Genomic DNA, 18,270 nt, shown 5'->3' on the forward strand with positions numbered 1-18,270 from the left:
CCAGGAACATGGGTACCATCTGTCCCTCCGCCCGCATAAAAGTCGTTGAAGAGCCTGTGGGGCTGTGGGACCTGCGCCCTCTGGAGGAATTCCATACACCCACTCAACCCTGGCAAATAGGAAATTGTCAAGTAGGAGACAAGGAGCAAAGTCCTATCGCAGCGGGAGGGGACGCCAGTGCCTGCAGAGGCTGAGCAGGGAAAAAGCCAGTGCCCCAGCGGAAGCACAGCTCAGAGCTGGTCTGCCATGGACATCCTGGTCCCACTCCTGCAGCTGTTGGTGCTGCTTCTTACCCTGCCCCTGCACCTCATGGCTCTGCTGGGCTGCTGGCAGCCCCTGTGCAAAAGCTACTTCCCCTACCTGATGGCCGTGCTGACTTCCAAGAGCAACCGCAAGATGGAGAGCAAGAAACGGGAGCTCTTCAGCCAGATAAAGGGGCTTACAGGAGCCTCCGGGAAGGTGGACCTGCTAGAGCTGGGCTGCGGAACCGGAGCCAACTTTCAGTTCTACCCACCGGGCTGCAGGGTCACCTGCCTAGACCCAAATCCCCACTTTGAGAAGTTCCTGACAAAGAGCATGGCTGAGAACAGGCACCTCCAATACGAGCGGTTCGTGGTGGCTCCTGGAGAGGACATGAGACAGCTGGCTGATGGCTCCATGGATGTGGTGGTCTGCACCCTGGTGCTGTGCTCTGTGCAGAGCCCGAGGAAGGTCCTGCAGGAGGTCCAGAGGGTACTGAGGCCGGTAAGCAGAGTGGGAAGGAGATGGGTGTGAGGCAAGCAAACGCAGCATCAGCCGCCCCAGGGTTCGGCTCCCAGAACGGGGTGTGTGAGGTAGTAAGTAGCCCATTAGACACCCCATCCGTCCCTACCTGCTGGTGAATAAAAGACATGACCAGTGCCACGACGGGGAAAAATTGGGTGCTGTGGAAGCAACAGGAGAATCACCTACAACCGTGGGACAGGGAGGGGAGCAGGGAGGACACCTAAGGGACTGAAGTTTAACTCGAGATCTGTGCTTGGGAGACTGAAGCAGGAGGATGACTTGAGCCCAGGAGTTCGAGCCCAGCCAAAGCAACATAGTGAGACACCGTCTCTACAAAAAAAAAAAAAAAAAAAATACAAAAGCTAGCCAGGCATGGTGGCGCATGCCTGTAGTCCCAGCTACTCAGGAGGCGGAGGTGGGAGGATCACTGGAGTCCAAGAGTTCAAAGTTACAGTGAACTATGATTACACCACTGCACTCCAGCCTGGGCCACAGAATGAGGCCCTGTCTCAAAAAAAAAAAAAAAAAAAAGCGATCTGAGGGATTAAGCAGAGTGACAGAGTGGGGAAAATAAAAGAGTGTTCTAGATGAAGATAGTAGGGGAAGTAGAGTAGAATCCATCAGATTGTCGAGAGAACGTTCAGGATAGTTTCCAGGTTTCTAGCATGAGCAATTGAGGGGAGAGCCGATGAAAGTGCCATTTACTGAGATGGAAGAAAGCTGTTTTGGACTTACTAGGTTTGAGATCACCTAGGGAGAGTATAGTGAGGCGAGGAGCTTGAGGAACCCCAGCTTCAGTCAAGAGTTGGGCATGAGGTTTCCCTGGGATGTTCACAGCGGTGTCCAGGAAGCAGTTTGTGTATGCATCTGGGTCTCGTGAGAGAGGCTGGTGTGTGTATCTCAGAATACAATGAGCCCAGCTGGGTGAGGTGGCTCACGCCTGTAATCCAGCACATGGGGAGGTGAGGCAAGCGAATCTCTTGAGGCCAGGAGTTCGAGACCAGCCTAGCCAACATGGTGAAACCCTGTCTCTACTGAAAAATACAAAAATTAGCCACGCGTGGTGTCTCATGCCTGTAATCCCAGCTCCTTGGGAGGCTGAGGCAGGATAATCGCTTGAACCCAGGAGGTGGAGGTCACAGTGAGCCAAGATCACGCCATTGCACTCCAGCCTGGGCAACAGACTGAGGCTCCATCTCAAAAAAAAGAAGAATAAAATGAGCCCTCCACTCCTGTTTCTCAATTTCTCCTTCTGCCTGCCCTCGGCTATTCTAGTCAGCCTTTAAAGATCTCCCACCAGCCATGTCCCTTCAGTTATGAGGTTCTTTACATGCATTTTGAAGGTGGTAGCAGGGGATGCAGAATAGGTCAGGGGCACAACAGTTTGCTCCATGAACTCTCAGACCAGCAGCTCCCATTTCACCAAGAAGTTTGACTGTCTTGATCAGTGTGATAGGGAGCAGGGTCAGAATGGAGCCAAGTGACACTAACTCTCTCTTCCCTCCCAGGGAGGTGTGCTCTTTTTCTGGGAGCATGTGACAGAACCACATGGAAGCTGGGCCTTCATGTGGCAGCAAGTTTTAGAGCCCACCTGGAAACACATCGGGGATGGCTGCTGCCTCACCAGAGAGACCTGGAAGGATCTTGAGAATGCCCAGTTCTCCAAAGTCCAAATGGAACGACACCCCCCTCTCTTCAAGTGGCTACCTGTTGGGCCCCACATCATGGGAAAGGCTGTCAAATAACCTTTCCCAAGCCCCAAGGCACTCATTTGCTCCTTCCCCAGCCTCCAATTAGAACAAGTCACCCACCAGCCTATGTAACTTCCACTGAGAGGGACCTAGCAGAATGAGAAAAGCCATTCCTGTCCCATCTCCTAGTTCCTCTCTCCCCAACCTCTGCCAGGGCAATCTCTAACTTCAATCCCTCCTTCGACAGTGATAAAGTCTACTTCTACCCTGACCACAGGGAGTAAACACTTGTACCGTGTTGTATCCTTAACTGCAAGTTTCTGGACTAGTCTCCCAATGTTTGCCTCCCAACGTTGTCCCTTTCCTTTGTTCCCATGGTAAAGCTCCCCTTGCTGTCCTCCTGAGGCTACACCCATGTGTCTCTAGGAACTGGTCACGAAAGTCATGGTGCTTGCATCCCTGCCAAGCCCCCCGACTCTCTCTCCCCACTACCACCTTCATCCTGAGCTGGGGGCGCCAGGGAGAATCAGAGACGCTGGGGATGAGGGAGCAAGACTCTAAGAGGCAGAGGTTTTGTTCTCAAATATTTTTTAATAAATAGACAAAACCACAAAACCACTAGACTGATGCAGCAAATTAAGGTCAGATGAGAGGGGAAACTAGAGGAGAGGAGCCCCTGAGTCAGTGACACAACCTCCCCCCCCGACCCTCTAGGCTAAGGCACTTCTGGGGAGGCAGGTCCTTGGGGTCCTACTACACAGGGTGAATGGGAGAGGAAGGGATTAGGATCCCTTCTCCCCACCTTTGCATCAGGACACCCCTGCCCTTCTCACCCTACCCCATGGCCCTATCCCTGATTTACCCTCTCTCATCTCACAGCACTCTAAGGGGAAGTTGGGTGGGAGGAGTTCTTGTGGGTGGGGGAGGTCTGTGCCCCTGAGGAAGCTGATCCTGCCAAATCTTGATGCGACACCAGCAGCCCACTCTACCCTCTTCATCCCAAAGAGCCATCTCTGGGGAAGGGGTGGAGGATAGCCACAGGCCAGGCTGGGACATGGGAACCTAGGCAGTGCCTGGCCCCGCATGCCCATCGGGGCCCAGCTCAGAATGCCCATCGGCAGCCAGGATGGGGTGTGCATCCGGGCCCTCCCGCCGGGGGCTGCCCCAGTTGTTCCTCAGGATGGTGCCCGTCTTCTCCTCCTTGAACTGCTGTCGGTCTTCCCGAGGAATCTTCACCGCATGGTACTGGGGCACGGTGGCCTCGGGGTGCTTCGCCCGTTTGAAGAATCCCATCTGTAAGGACACCAGGCCGGACCATGAGGAGCCTGAAGAGCTGTGGTCCCTGGAGCAGACGCCTAGCACAGCACAGCTCCTCACCCTCACTATCCCTGCTGCGGCAGAAAGGAAACAGGCTGAACAGCATCTGGTGCAGTGGGCAACACCCACGGTGCTCCCATCAGTGCCGGGTCCCCAGGTTCTCATTCACAGCAAGAGAGAGACCAGGAAGGCATCCAAGAGGCAGGACCAAGGGCTTCTCCCTTGGCCCCTGAAAGAGGGCCTTGAGGGTGGAGCATCAGGACCTGACTCAAGATTTCTACCCACTCTAGCTTCTTAAGAGACAAGTGCCCCCCAGAACACAAATAAGACCTGAGGAAGAAAATGGCTTCCTAGTCCCCTGCATCTCTGGAATGATGCCTCTCAAGCCTCATAAACATGCACCCTGTGTACTTGTACCTTGGGCAGCATGCCCCTTACAGCAGCGCCCTCTTGTCCATCAATACAGTAGTCTAGCCCCACCCTAAATCAGGACCATGCTGGCCCTTACACACCAGGGTGGGAATGTGCCCTTGCACACTCACACTCAGAGGCCCAAGAGTCCTACATGCTCAGACTGCATGGCATCTCCTTACACATTCGTCTCCTTGCACACTCATGCCCCTAGAAAAAAGCATGCATGCAACCTCCCCACACCCACATGCACACCCCATGAGCCCACCAACCCTTTGTGCACGCCTCAGGCTGTGTAGACTTACCCTTATACCTGCACCCTTCTAATTACCTCTCACCTCACATCACTCTCATGCAATCTCATTTTTCACCCTGAACATTCCTGATCCCCTGAATGCTGGGAATTCTCCTTATATTCACACACATACATACCCACACACACATATACACATGTGCACACGCAACAGTTACCCCACAGTCCCTGGACCCCCAACTTCCATGGCTGAAGGCTGCACAGCCAGACAGGCCCGGTGATAGTTGGTGGGAAAAGGTGAGCTCTGACTGCTCCGATGGAAGAAGCCACACTGGGATGTTGAGGGAGAAGCAGGACAGAGGAGGCAAAGGAGGGAAAGATTGAGGAAGGATGGGAGCCCCTATCTCTGCTCCGTCTTCCTTCCATGGAGGCAGGCAGCAAGCATCCTGGGGCCAGTTTCAGAGAGGCATCAATCTCCTCTAAGACTGGGAAGGTCCCCAACAGCTTGGATGCCACTCCAGAGCCTGGTCTACTGATGACTCACACTTGCCAAAGGGTGGCTTAGTCTGTGATTGGTCCCAAAGAGCAGATGCAGGCAGGGGCAGTTCTTCAGAGCCCCAAGGACATGTATGGTTCTGAACACAGCCCCAGATGTGGCAGATGGCTCAGTATATGATCCCTGGTGATGTATGTGATTCCCTGTACTGACGTGTGCATGTGCACACTTTTACGTTGAGCCCTGGATGATAATATGATTCTGTATATAGCTCTGGGTGTACAAGAATGCTTCCGTGCAAAGCCTGATACGTGGAAACTCCGAGTTCCGCCCTGAGGGCAGTTCCCTGGAGGCCGTTCTCCACACTTGTTGGCCTTCTTGGCCACACTTACCTTTCCAGTTTTCACTGCCACATTCTAGTTAAGTCAGATCACACTTCTCTGCCTCCATGACTTTGCCTGCCATGGTCTTGCTAGACCCTACCTATCTCATATCCTTACATCCTGACCCTACCACCCGACCTTCTTCTAAGGACTGGTTTCAGTGCTACCTCCTCTCAAGCTTGTTTCCCTCTAAACTCCCACTGCCTTTTCTCAACTCAACACTTTCTGCCTTGTCCTTGACTACAGGCTCACCACTCCTACCCCACTAGACTATAAAATCCCTGAGAATGAGGTCTGCATCTGAATTTTTTTTTTTTTTTTTTTTTTTTTTTGAGATGGAGTCTCGCTCTGTCACCCAGGCTGGAGTGCAATGGCACCATCTTGGCTCACTGCAACCCCACCTTTTGAGTTCAATCGATTCTCCTGCCTCAGCCTCCCAAGTAGCTCGATCTACAGGCACGCACCACCACGCCTGGCTAATTTTGTATTTTTAGTAGAAATGGGGTTTCACCATGTTATCCAGGCTGGTCTCAAACTGCTGACTTCAAGTGATCCACCTGCCTAGGCCTCCCACATTGCTGGGATTCCAGGCATAAGCCACTGTACCCAGCCTGCATCCGATTTATCTTTGAAACATCCAGGGACTAATAGAGTTCCTGAGACATGCAGGGTAAGTGTTCAGTGCAGATTTGCTGAATACATGAGTGTGTGGGTGGGTGACAGAACCACAGTACAAAAGGCTGCCCACCCGACCAGGAAGTCCACCTCCATCAGCCCCACCCTCTCCAATCCTCACCTTCCACAAGAGCAGCACCAGCAGTGCTAGCACCAGCAGCCCAGCCAGTACAGCCAGGAGGATGACCCACCAGGGCACTCCTTCTGCCACCACAGCCATGGGGTCCAAGTATACCATCACCGGGATCTGGGGAGCAAGAGGTCAATGGAACACGAGCTGGAGAGAGCAGGAAAGAAGAGAGTCCTCCCCACCCATCCCCCAGCCCTGCAGCTCACCACTATGGAGGCATCTCGGAGCATCAAGTTCTTTATGGAGGACTTCACTGTGATGTTGGCCCGGACAATAACTTCCAGGGACTTCACAGCTGAGTACTCCTAAGAGAATAGGAAAGCAGACCCTTCTCCTAAATGCCCCATGTCTCCCTCCCTTCCCCTTACCTCCTGAAATTATCAATATAATGGTGCCCAACGCAGAGGATGTTTCTGCCTGCTTTGGGTTAAGAGTATGCTGCATTTCGGCTGGGCACAGTGGCTCATACCTGTAATCCCAGCACTTTGGGAGGCCAAGGAGGGCAGATCACCTGAGGTCAGGAGTTTGAGATCAGCCTGGCCAACATGGCAAACCCCCATCTCTATGAAAAATACAAAAATACCGGATGTGGTGGCATGTGCCTGTAATCCCAGCTACTCTGGAGGCTGAGGCAGGAGAATCTCTTGAACCTGGGAGGCAGAGGTTGCAGTGAGCTGAGATCGCACCACTGCACTCCAGCCTGGGGGACAAAGGAAGACTCCGTCCCCCCCAAAAAAAAAAAGGATGCTGCATTTGGACAGTGAGGAGGGAGGAGGAGAAGTGAGTCCTGGAGGGGCTTTTGGGGAAGAAGAAACAGACTAGAGCCCCAGTGGTATCCTCACCTCCAGGAAGGTGCTGTTCCAGAGACGGCCCCAGACATGCAACACAGCCGCGCGGTCAAAGCTGTAGAGTGGGCAGCTGAACACTACACAGTTGGCCGTGCCCCGGGCGCAGTCCTAGGGATAAGGACAGACAAGGGTCTAAGCCACTCAGTTTGACCCTGCTGAGACTGCCATCTCTCCCATTTTCCTTACTTGACCTCAAACTCCCCTCCTCCAGGAAGTCTTCTCAAACTAATCTTATATCCAAAACAGCTGCCTACCCCAAATCTGAGCTATTCAGCTTTGAAATGCATGGAGGCGGCAGCATGGAGGGGAATCTCTTACTTGACAGCACAGGCAGAGTAGCTCCCCCAAGTGATGCTTAGGTTACCTAAGGATAGTCCCATTTATTGAGCACCTACTACTTGTCGGGCACTTATCTCATTTAAGCTTCGTAACAGTCCTGCAAGGTGCACGTTATTATCATCCCCATTTTTCAAAGGAAGAAACTAAGGAGGCCAAGTGACCTGCCTTAGGTCACAGCACTAGCAAAGCTAATAAGTGGTGGAGCAAATGTTTGAACTCAGCTCCATATTCGATACAGCCACACCCCTACCCTAAACCCAAACTCACTGAAGCAGGAGGAGGCTGCCTTAGGAGCTCCTGAGGGGACAGGGGACTCAGGCTCTGTTCTTTCCAGGACTGACCTAAATCCATTTGGCCCAATCACCACCTCATGACCCATTTGCCTGAAAGTTATGTTATATCATCACACCACAATCCAGACACAGAAGAATGGCTTTGAGAGTGTCTGAATTCTTTGAGTCATCTTTTCTTGTGCCACTTTTGAGCCATTCAAGAATCCTCAGCCAAGCTGTCTAAAAGCAAGGCCTTCTGCCTTTTTTGTAAAATAATCTACTTTAGACATTATGTTAAGCAAAGTAAGCCAGACTCAGAAAGATAAATACTGCATTATCTCACTTATATGTGGAATCTGAAAGTTGAACTCATAGCAGTAGAGAGTAGAATAGTTGTTACCTAGGGCTGGGGTGAAGGCGGGGTGTGGCGGGGGAGATGGAGGAGGTGGTGGTCAAAAGGTACAAAGTTTCAGTTAGAGGGAAGAGATATCTATTTAAGAGATCTATTGCACAACATTGGGACTCTAGTTAATTACAACATAGGGTATTCTTGAGAATCACTAAGAGAACAGATTTTAAGTGTTCTTACCACAAAAATAAGTATGTGAGATGATGTGTATGTTAATTAGCTCAATATAGCCGTTCCACAGTATATACATATTTCAAAGCATCATATTATACATAAATATAATTTTTGTCATTTAAGTGAATAAATACATTTCAACATGAAAACAAAAAGAATCTATTTCAAAGTTCCCATTTAGAAGGGAGACCTCTCAGGGGAAATTGGTCAGGTGGAGAAAGGAGGACTATCCATGTAACAGAGCAACAGCTATGACACAGGTTCCTACATCCCCTGACATTCTTCAGTTTGCCTCATGCCATGCTCCCAGGCGAGCTGAGGGCCCAGTGTAGGGATGTTAGTGCAGCAGCTGCTAACATTCCCCTGCAAAGGATCTTCTTGGCTCTACCTGGGGTTTACCTCAACCTCCTTACAATCAGGCCAGAGACCCTCCTAATCTATATCCCCACCACATTCTCACTGCGAGCCCCATCCTAGCAGGGAGGGGCACAGAGCATGTGCAGATCTGCTCAATACCTTCACCTAAACAACACAACTCTGCAAAACAAGCAGAAAAGGGGAAAGCAAAACTGCTCAAAAGGGGTAGACTTAATAAATCACATCTAATATACTATCATCTTCATTATTAGAACTTTTAGAATTTAGTGTTTTTGCCAAGCATATGACTCAGGCCTATAAACCCAGCACTTTGGGAGGCCAAGGCAGGCAGATCGCTTGAGGTTAGGAGTTCGAGACCAGCCAGCCTGGCCAACATGGTGAAACCCCATCTCTACTAAAAATACAAAAATTAGCCAGGTGTGATGGCATGCACCTGTGATCCCAGCTACTCAGGAGGCTGAGGAAGGAGAATTGCTCGAACCAGGGAGGCGGAGGTTGCAGTGAGCTGAGATCGCACCACTGCGCTCCAGCCTGGGCGACAGAGCAAGGCTCTGTCTCAACAACAACAAAAAAGAACTTAACATTTTTAATACTGTAAACATCGAGCAAGTGTCCTTACACAAATTGACTTTTTTATAAGAGTTCAGAAGAACGACCAACAGACCTCAAAGTGTGAGGATGGGCTAACCCCATCCCATCACCTATAAAATGTAATGCTTTATATAAATGTAAGGCAAATCAATTGCTTGGCTAACTAACTTGCTTCAGGTGGAGTGACCTGTTCTAGAGTGAGCAATTGCAGGCAGGGGCTGAGCAGGAAGAAGGTCTGCAGCGTCAGTAGCTGCCTCCCGGGCACCCCCTCCTATGTACTGTGATGGGAACATCTGGTCAACTTGCACCCAGGCGTTTGACCATCATGTGTCTCAATAGGCTGCCCTTCCTGGACACACAGTACCCTGCAGCTCTGTGCCCCCACACCCCACACTCCCATTCCGGCTCCCCAAGTCTGGCCTGCCCTCACCAGGGTGATGTTTTTCTTCTTCTCAGCAGAGGACACTGGCCACCAGGACATGCTGGGCTCCTGCCGCTCACCAGGCTCCCGCTGCTCAGGCGGCTCCAGCTCCCGCCGCCTCCTATCCCTACTGTCCACATCCTGGACACAGAAGGGGGGTCTCAGTGAGTGTCCCCCCAATCACAGCCGTCCTGAGATAGAATCTCCTCCCCACCGCCTTCCTCCTGCCCCATCACTGCATTCACTGCCCTTATTCCCCATGACATCCCTCCCAACATCTAACCCCCACCCCCGCCTAAGTCTCACCAGGTGGAGGATGTTGGGCCTGGGAGAGCAAAGCCCTTGCTGCCCAGGCCCCTGCCCGCCCTCCAGCTCCACCCGCATTGGGTACAGCAACCACTTCCCATTGGCAATCTCATGAGGCCACATGATGTTGAGGAAGGCAGAGCCCAGGGTTTTGAGCGACTGGCCTTGATTGGAAACCTGTGGGAAAAAGAGAGTATGAGGGGAGGAACCTCAGTTTTTCTTTTTTCTTTTTTCTTTTTTTTTTTTTTTTAATTTTTCGTAGAGATAGGATCTGGCTATGTTGCCCAGGCTGGTCTCTAACTCCTGGGCTCAAGCGATCCTGCCACCTTGGCCTCCTATAGTGCTGTGATTACAGGTATGAACCACCGTGCCCAGCCAAGGAACTCAGTTTTCAAATGGATCATAAATCCACAGAGATGGAAGGAACAAGGGCTGAAGAGAAGGCCCTCAGGAAACATAATTTCAACAAATACTCAGGATCCTAGACCCCACCAGGCACCATTCTCCCCACCCACCAAATCCAGGAAACCCTGGAAGTGTCCCTGGAAGGTGTGAGGAGAGGCCCTAGCCAAGCAAAGGCAGAGTTCTAGGGAGAGACATTAACCCTCACCCCATATTCCCATCCCCCAGCTGAGGCCTACAGCAGAGAAGCTTCCCTGGACTCTCATGGCCTACCAGACCAGCAGGTGAGACAGCCAGACAGAAGGACCAGGAAAGGTCAGGTGAGGCCCCAGCAGAAACACCTTATCACAGCCGAGGTCCAGATGCAGGACAGAGGCCTCAAACTCACTAGACCAGCATGCTGCCACATGGTAGAAGAGCCCCAGCCCTGGGGACACAGCTCAGCCTCTCCTCTGTGCCAAAGAAGGAGGGCAACCATGGAGGGGCCTCATCCCTGACACTTACCGTGACCTCATACTTGACCTTGCTGCCCACATCCCGCTCAGACTGCATGGCTCTCTCGCCCCTCACCACACCAGAGAAGAAGAGTTGCTGGGGAGTGGCCATCCTGGTGTGGAGAGGTCAGAACAGGGGTAAGAAGGTCTGGGGCCTGGCTCAATGGAGGCAGGGCCCTGGTCAAGGTTTGGAAGTGGCAATGCCCCCTCCCTCCAATGGAGGTGCCCACTTGGGCCAGGCTTACCCTGCAATGGACAGTGGCAGCTCAATGAAGACACGGGCTCGTGCAGAGACTGGATGCAGCTCCTGCTCACTGATCCTGGTGAGTGGGCAGGGGCAAGTATGGGCATCAGGCACAGGCGCCTCCCAAGGGGTCAGATGAGGTCAATATGACAACCCCCACCTCACCCCTCCGGCCCCGCCTGGCTTACGTGGCCAACAGCAGCTCTACCTCCAGTTCCGTGGTCTCAATGCTGATCCCTGAGGTGCTAAGGATGAGGTAGAAGGTGACCTAGGCCAAGGGTGGGAAGAGATTAGAGTCAGGGGTGGTCTATGGGCTTACGGAGAGGCTACTCACATAGGGATAAGGGCAGATGTGCCAACCTGGGCACCTCTCTTCATGGGGTTCCCCAGCTCACACTCAACATGGGAGGCATTCTCATTGGACAGGCAGAGTGGCTTCTCCTGGAATGGGAGAGAAGGCAAGGTCAGTCTGAGTTACTGGAGCCCCTCAAGACCCCACCCCATCCTGCCCCCAGGTCCTCACCGCAGGGTCCAGGGCCCGGACTCCTGAGTAGTGCAGTGAGTCAGGAAGCATGACCAGGAGCTGGGCTTCATGGGCATCGTCCCCATCAGCCTGGGGCTGGGCTGGGTCCGATGGCAGGTTGGTGACCATCAGCTCCAGGCCAATGACTGGCTGCCCACTCAGTGCAAACAGGGCTGTTGTTCCATCCGCATCCCTGGAGAGTCAGACCCCACTCCCGCTAAGAACACCTCCCCCTACCACTCCCCCTCCCAGTCTGCTCCCCCGGTACCTGCCTTCACTCCCTGAGCCTCTCTTCCCACTCCAGGTCCCCATCACACCCGTCCAAGCCTCAGGCCTCTGTACACACAACTGGAAGTCAGAGGACCTCCATTCTCATCTCAGCTCCACCATTACTTACCTTGGGCAACTAACTTAACCTCTCTAGGCCTCAGTTCTCCATCTATAAAATGAGACTAATATAATTCCTACCTCACAGAGGTTTGAAGACTAATCAATGAGATGTATGTACACTGCATATTATTAGTGTACTGTGAAGGATTGCTATCCCTTGCCATGGGAGCCCCTGCAGCCCCATCACTGACCCTCATCGCAGTCTCTAAGTCATCAGCAGGTCCTCTTCCACCTTCTGCCCTCTCTGCAGGCTCAGCCCTCCCTCAGACTGGTCCTCCTGAGGGGGCTTTCTCTCAATCCTTGAACTCTTGCCCTCCCACACCCACCCTGCTCTCTGCCCCCCTCACATGGGCAGAGGCTGGAATTCCGTGTCGCTGACCCGGGCACAGAAGCGGGCACGGACCAGCTGCAGATTGCTCTGGCAGATCTTGTCTTCACCACAGCCTTGCTTCAGGAAGTGGATCTGGGGAGAGACATGAGATAAGGGGCATTCCTAGGGGGCAAGGCAGGGGGCAAACCTGTCACCATGGCATACGGTGGGTATCACAGGATTAAACAATCTGTGCTCAACTCTCATCTGCTGCTTACCAGCATGTGATCCTGAACTACGTCCTCTCCTCTGCAGTAAAATGATGGGAGCACTACCATGCCATGGTAGAGACTAACAGCAAGTCAAGAACTGGACCACACTGCCCCAGCTCACATGCATGTCACTGAGTTCCAGATTTAGAACGGGAAGGGATGTCTAGGGCACCGCTTCTGGGCCGGCCATAAAAACCATGCAAGGGGCCTCTTGTCCCCCTCTTCCAGCTGAACGGGATGAATGTGACTTCAAGAGCTTGAAGGCCTCATTCGAAGATTACAGAATCCCATCAACCTGAGCCCCTGAATGACTACATGGAGTAGAGGAGCTCTGTCCCCTTGACTAGGAGCACATGGTCATTTGGGCACCTAGAGATATGAGGAATTACTGGAGTAGCATACGTGAAAGGGCTCTGTGAGCTACGAATGGGTGTCACTGGGGAGGGACCATGATCTCTGCCCTCCCAGCTCCTCCTCCTGGGCTAAACCAGAACCCATGCTCACCTCTGCCCGCTGGGTGCTGGGCTGGTGGGCATTGAGGATGGGGGCCACTGGAGGCAGCCCCTGGCCAGGAGCCTGTCGCCGGAGCCGAGGGGTCTGGAGACTGTAGGACAAGGTCACTACAATGGCCCGAAGCTTGTCTTTGACATTATCCTAGGAAGAGGAAGGGCTGTTCCTCACTGGAACAATCCCCAGGCCTCAGCCCTGTTCTGTGCCCCAGCCAGACCTAGGACCAATTCTAAAACTTGGAAAGAAGCTTAGGGAGATGAATGAGAGAGGTGGAGAACTGAGCAAGGAGGAGGGAGAAAGACTGGGGTAGGGGGCAGGAGAAACCCAGGATTTAAGGCTTTGAGGACCAGATGTGATGATAAAAGCTGCCACCTCCTCCATTCAGCTGGAAGAGGGGACATGAAGCCCTTGCACCTCCTCCTCCAGGGAGTGCAGAAATGACAGGAGAGGGCAGCAGATGAGGAGAAAGTGAGCTCAGAAGACAGGCTTCCCACGTGTCTAGGTCTTAGAAGGAGGCACAAGTGTGTTTGGGAAGAAGCAGCTAAGAGGAATCACGGAAAAGAGATGGAGCCATGACAATGACCCTCAGAAGCCAAAGGGTCAGTGTCCACCTGGAGCTGGAACACGGCATCTCCACAGACTCGGTCGTGCTGGTGCTTCAGCCACACAGTGCCTGAGGCCTGGTGCTTGGGTTCATCTGGGCTACGGCTCAGGAAGGTCACACGGGGAACCTGGCCCCGGAGCCTCCGGTCTGTGTCCGCGTCTAACACGTAGTCCAGGGCTGTGGCATGTTGGGAGAGGAGGAGTCACTGAGCTGCAGAGCTGCTCCAGCTCACCCTATTCCCAGGGTGACCTCGAAGTGATCCCCCCTCCCTGGGAAACCCAAAAGGGCGAGCCGCAGAGTGGGGACTGCACTCACCCACAGTAGGGCTGTAGCTGCTGGGGACTGCAATGTAGCTGAAACAGACCCTTAGGTCCACGCTGCGGGGGCAGAGGGTGGCTCCTGAGCCAAACAAGGCCGTTGGGCCAAGGCCCCCACACCCACCCCATCTGTCACATCCTGTCACAGCCCCAGCCCCAAACTCGGGAGATAAAGGGATCAAAGGGAGGGCAGGGGAAGCTGCCAGGGTCCAGGTGCCACCCCATCCCGCCTCACCAGACCGAGTGGCCGCCAGCACAGTTGGGCTGCTCCAGGTCAATGCTTCGTGGAGCAATAGAGATCTCATGGGAGACATGGAGAACGGGTCTGGCCCTGGGATTGAGGAGTCAAGGGCACCAGAAACATGAGAACGTGAGGCTGGGAAACAATCTTCAGCATTAGATTTGGCACTGGGATGGGGGTCAGAGTCACAGGGAGGGGCTGACACCCTCAGGGAGGGAGAAGTGGTGGTGAGGGGCTCACCTGAAGAGCACGACAGTGTCAGCCAGGGAGCCCACCAGCAAGTCAGGGTATTGGTTCCCATCCATATCCAAACTGCCTGACAGGGAGTAGCCGAAGCTCTTGATGCCCACAGCCTCGCCCTCCAGCACCTACAGAACCAGCTGTCAGCCTCCCTCAATCCCCAATCCCGCAGGCCTCTGCCTCCCCGATGCCTCTGCTGATTCCGCCCACACCCATTCCCTCATCCCAGCGACTCCCCTCACCTGCGAAGGTTTGGCGACAACCCCCAGGCTGCTCCCATGGTAGATGAAGACTTTACCATCACCATCAAAGGGGGCGCCCACTGCAATATCTGCAGGGCACGGGGAAAAGGCAGTCACCCTGGCTGGGGGCCTTGCAGACAAGGTCCAGGCCTCAACTTTCCTCCAGTCACTCAGGTATGTTTTCTATTTTATTGAGAGGCTACAAAATCCCAGGCACTCTACGTACATCATCTTTAATCCTCTTGGCCACTCCCTGCAGATATTACTAACGCAAAAAGGTTAGGTAACTTGCCAAGGTCAGAAAGCCGGTAAATGGTAAAGCTCAGACATAAGCCCAGGAACCCTCACTCCCTGAGTCCTCAGAAGACCACACCCTGACCTCTGAGGGGCGTCTCCATCCCTCCCGCGGCCCCTCCCTCCCCTGAGCCTTTCAGTTCCCAGTCACACCTGGAAAGCCATCTTGGTTGAGGTCCCCCAGGACAGCCAGGCTGATCCCGAACATGGAGTCAGGGGAGCCGCAGAGCCGGAGAGGGGAGATCTCAGTCCAGTGACCCCCCTGGTTCAAGTACACATACACGGCACCCCCCAGCTCTTCTTGGCGCTCAAAGAAGTAGGGGGCACCCACTATCAGGTCCGGCCAGCTATGGAGAGAGGGAAGCATTCAGTGCGGGTCCTCCCTGGCCAGAGGAGCCAGCAGGAGGCTGCGTGGCCTCAGCCAGAGTAGGGCTACTGGACCCAGCCTCCCTCAGGTGGCACGGCCCTCTACCCACTCACCCATCACTGTTGAGGTCAGCCACAGCCAGCGAGTAGCCGAAGCCGGAGGTCAAGCGCTCCCCGGACAGCATAACCTCAGGCACCAGGCGACTGGCGCTGTCCTTGCGCAGGATGACCACAGCACCCTTATGGTTGGCACGGGGGGCCCCAGCCACAAAGCTCAGCTCTTCTGCACGCACCAGACCTTTCCCCGAGTCAATAGAGAAGCCTGGGGGAAGGGTGACTTACCCCTAAGTCTTCACCCCAAGACCCAGAAGCTGGGGTTTGTCACAGCTCCCCCAGCCCCTGCCCCCTCCCCTAGGTTAAGAGTCAAAAGATAGGTTCCCCCAAGTCATCAGCACCACAGCTGGATGGCTCTTCCTCCCTGCAGGGCCTGGCAGCCCCCCACACCCATCAGGCCCAGAGACAAGCTTGACACAAAAAAAATGCAGTGAGGTCAGCCTCAGGGAATGGGCAGGAGACAGAAAGGTGATGGCTGAGAAGGCCAGGAGCCCAGGTAGGAGGCTGAGCACAGTGGCCTGATCCTGCCCACACCCAGGGAGCTAGAAGAGCTAGAGGTCCCTCTCAGGCCCGAATCCCACCCAGTGCACCTCTTCCCCCCACTCCCTCATCCTGACAGGAATGGGAAGTCTTCACAGGGATGAGGGGGAGACAAGGGGGAGTGAGAGAGAGCCTGCTTCACCCAAACGTCTCCCAGGCCTGGTTTTCTCCTCCTCTACAGAGGGAGGCAGATGAGACAATGAGAGGGCTTACCAACAACACTAGCCCTTTCCTCAATATGTGCCCACCATCCATCCCTCAAGAAAAGTCCCCCTAGAAGGCAGGACTGTCCTTCCCAGGATATCCTCAGCCCTGGCCCTCTCACTCCACCTGAATCTTCCTCCCTGGAGACCCCTGGCTCACAGCCCCAGAGGCCATCACCCTCGGGGCCTCCTCTTCTTAGGCCTGGTCACTGGACCCGGCTCTTCTCTGCAATTTGGGCCCAATGTGTGTCTCCCTGGGTGTGTGTTGGGGGAGGAGGAGATTATAAGGCACCAAAGGTCAAGTTCCCTGGGGAAGGAGGGGAGGCCAGGCCATGCCCCTAGAGTCCAGGAGGTAGGAGCTTACAAACCTAAGTAGCTATTCAGGGCCAAGTCTCCGGCTGGTCCTGGGAGCCGGTCAGCAGGGTCCAAAGTTTTATACACCAGCTGGTCAGGGTCTGAGCTATCAATGTTGGTCACAAAAAGCAACCCTGTGGGGGATGGGGGAAGACACCAGGGAGGGGACATCCAGAGGAGGGGCCACAGAGTAGGGAGACAGAGCCACAGAAAGGCCAGAAAAAGGTGGAAGAAGAAGAGGTAGAGAGAGAAAAAAAGACCAGAGAGATCACAGCCAGAGACAGAAAGACAGAGAGAGACAGGGTGAGAGACAGAAACAGAGACAGAAGGATGGGAGCATGGAGAGGGAGGACAAGAGAGAGGAGCAGAGGGTTAGAGCAGCTCTGGGCCGGGGAGGGGTCCCTACCAAAGTAGCTGTTGGCAGGGACCGGGATGAGGCGGGGGTCCTGCTCCTTCTCACCCCCCGCCTCGTAGGGACCGTCGTCCAGGTGTGCCAGGTCCGCTGAGCCCTGAGCACAGAGCTCCACCCTGGCCGTGCCTGCAAGGACAGTCCTGTTAGTGCCCAGGGCAGGGTGCAAGGAATACCCCGCAGGCTGGACGCTGAGTTAGACAGGCACACGGGGAAGCCCCTCCTCTTCTTTCTAGCCCTCTCCCCACCCTGTTCCCAACCAAGGCTTCCTGGGGTCCCCCAGATGTGGCATCACACTCACCGAGTGTCAGCTCAGCCAGCAGCAGCGTGCGGAGACGGGAATGGCAGTGATGAGGTGTGGGCTAGTGTGTTGGAGCATGCAGGCCCCAGCTGCAGGCCCAGCGTGCACTTGGGGCCCATGCCAGCACGTTGAGGAACACTTGGCCGTGCAAGGGAAAGGAGGCACCCCCCACTCACGTGTGCACTAGCTCAGTGGGGGTGGAAGGCATGGCAGTGCCCTGGGGCCATACAGCAGTGCACATGTGGTCATGCTTGGCCATGTCTCTGAGGTAAGAGGAGGTTTCGCTCCCCTTCTCCCCTCCCTGAGGAGTGACTCACCCTTCCAATTATAGGTTCCTGGGGCCCCAAATAGGAGGTAGTGGCTATCAGGGGAGAAGGCGGCAGCTGTGCCCTGCTGGCAGAACCCAAATTGTTCATGGCCTTGGGGGCGCCCCTCACAGAACTTCCATTCCCCACCATCCAACTCATCCCGGATGGCCAGGTCCTGGCTTAGCACAAAGCAGCGACCAATCATATCCCGTGTCTCCAGGATCTGGTCCACTCGCTGCCTTGCCTCATATCGGTGTGCACAGGTCTAGGGGAGGAAGGGATGGGGATCATTTCACTCTGTGGGCCAGGGACCTGCTTGAGGCATGCTGCCCACATGCAGAGATTTCGCAGACACTGATACGTGTGTGCTCACACACACACGCACATGCACACACACACACATACCCCTATGCCGGCACCACTCAAGCACCATTACCCTGCCATTTTTATGCAGGTCCATGCATAACCCAGCAACCTGCCTGCACCCACTTCCTTGCCCTCAAATGGACATCTCCTTGTTCCACATTCTGCCTGGAGCCAAAAGACACGACTAAGCCACCATATAGGATGTGTGTCTCCCGGATCATTTCACAGTCCTCCAAAATGCTAAGCTTGGCCCTGTCCCTGGACCATTGTAAGTGTTAGCACCAGCTCTGCAAAGAACTTGCTGGCCTCTTCACTCTCCAAGTATTACTATTTTTTTTTCCTGAGGCAAGGTCTCACTCTGTCACCC

The 18,270-nt window shown here is 54.2% G+C and overlaps 2 protein-coding genes across 7 annotated transcripts in view; one reads left to right on the forward strand and one right to left on the reverse strand.

Annotated features, from left to right (window-relative positions):
• On the forward strand, positions 1-3,071 carry METTL7B (methyltransferase like 7B). Its single transcript, XM_023210863.2, has 2 exons — positions 1-744; positions 2,274-3,071. The coding sequence occupies exons 1-2, from the start codon at positions 247-249 to the stop codon at positions 2,508-2,510; spliced, it is 735 nt and encodes a 244-aa protein (XP_023066631.1). The 5' UTR covers positions 1-246; the 3' UTR covers positions 2,511-3,071.
• The window catches only part of ITGA7 (integrin subunit alpha 7), a 26,075-nt gene continuing 10,832 nt past the window's right edge, over positions 3,028-18,270 (reverse strand). For 2 of the 6 annotated variants that reach the window (XM_031936314.1, XM_023210860.2), the window contains 22 exons: positions 17,547-17,802; positions 16,926-17,057; positions 15,423-15,630; positions 15,096-15,289; positions 14,649-14,737; positions 14,407-14,534; positions 14,161-14,256; positions 13,924-13,985; positions 13,616-13,785; positions 12,999-13,148; positions 12,260-12,375; positions 11,523-11,715; positions 11,360-11,440; positions 11,188-11,267; positions 11,001-11,075; positions 10,766-10,868; positions 9,860-10,036; positions 9,563-9,694; positions 6,964-7,077; positions 6,328-6,426; positions 6,113-6,238; positions 3,028-3,749 (listed from right to left, as the gene is read on the reverse strand). In XM_031936314.1, coding sequence (XP_031792174.1) covers positions 3,519-3,749; positions 6,113-6,238; positions 6,328-6,426; positions 6,964-7,077; positions 9,563-9,694; positions 9,860-10,036; positions 10,766-10,868; positions 11,001-11,075; positions 11,188-11,267; positions 11,360-11,440; positions 11,523-11,715; positions 12,260-12,375; positions 12,999-13,148; positions 13,616-13,785; positions 13,924-13,985; positions 14,161-14,256; positions 14,407-14,534; positions 14,649-14,737; positions 15,096-15,289; positions 15,423-15,630; positions 16,926-17,057; positions 17,547-17,742 — 2,952 coding nt within the window. In that variant the 5' untranslated portion in view covers positions 17,743-17,802 and the 3' untranslated portion in view covers positions 3,028-3,518. Of the gene's footprint in view, positions 3,750-6,112; positions 6,239-6,327; positions 6,427-6,963; positions 7,078-9,562; positions 9,695-9,859; positions 10,037-10,765; positions 10,869-11,000; positions 11,076-11,187; positions 11,268-11,359; positions 11,441-11,522; positions 11,716-12,259; positions 12,376-12,998; positions 13,149-13,615; positions 13,786-13,923; positions 13,986-14,160; positions 14,257-14,406; positions 14,535-14,648; positions 14,738-15,095; positions 15,290-15,422; positions 15,631-16,533; positions 16,654-16,925; positions 17,058-17,546; positions 17,803-18,270 lie in introns of all 6 variants that reach the window. The other 4 variants (XM_031936313.1, XM_023210862.2, XM_023210861.2 and 1 more) reach the window with 4 other exon arrangements.

This window comes from Piliocolobus tephrosceles, chromosome 10, assembly GCF_002776525.5.
Source record: "Piliocolobus tephrosceles isolate RC106 chromosome 10, ASM277652v3, whole genome shotgun sequence".
Lineage (NCBI taxonomy): Eukaryota > Metazoa > Chordata > Mammalia > Primates > Cercopithecidae > Piliocolobus > Piliocolobus tephrosceles.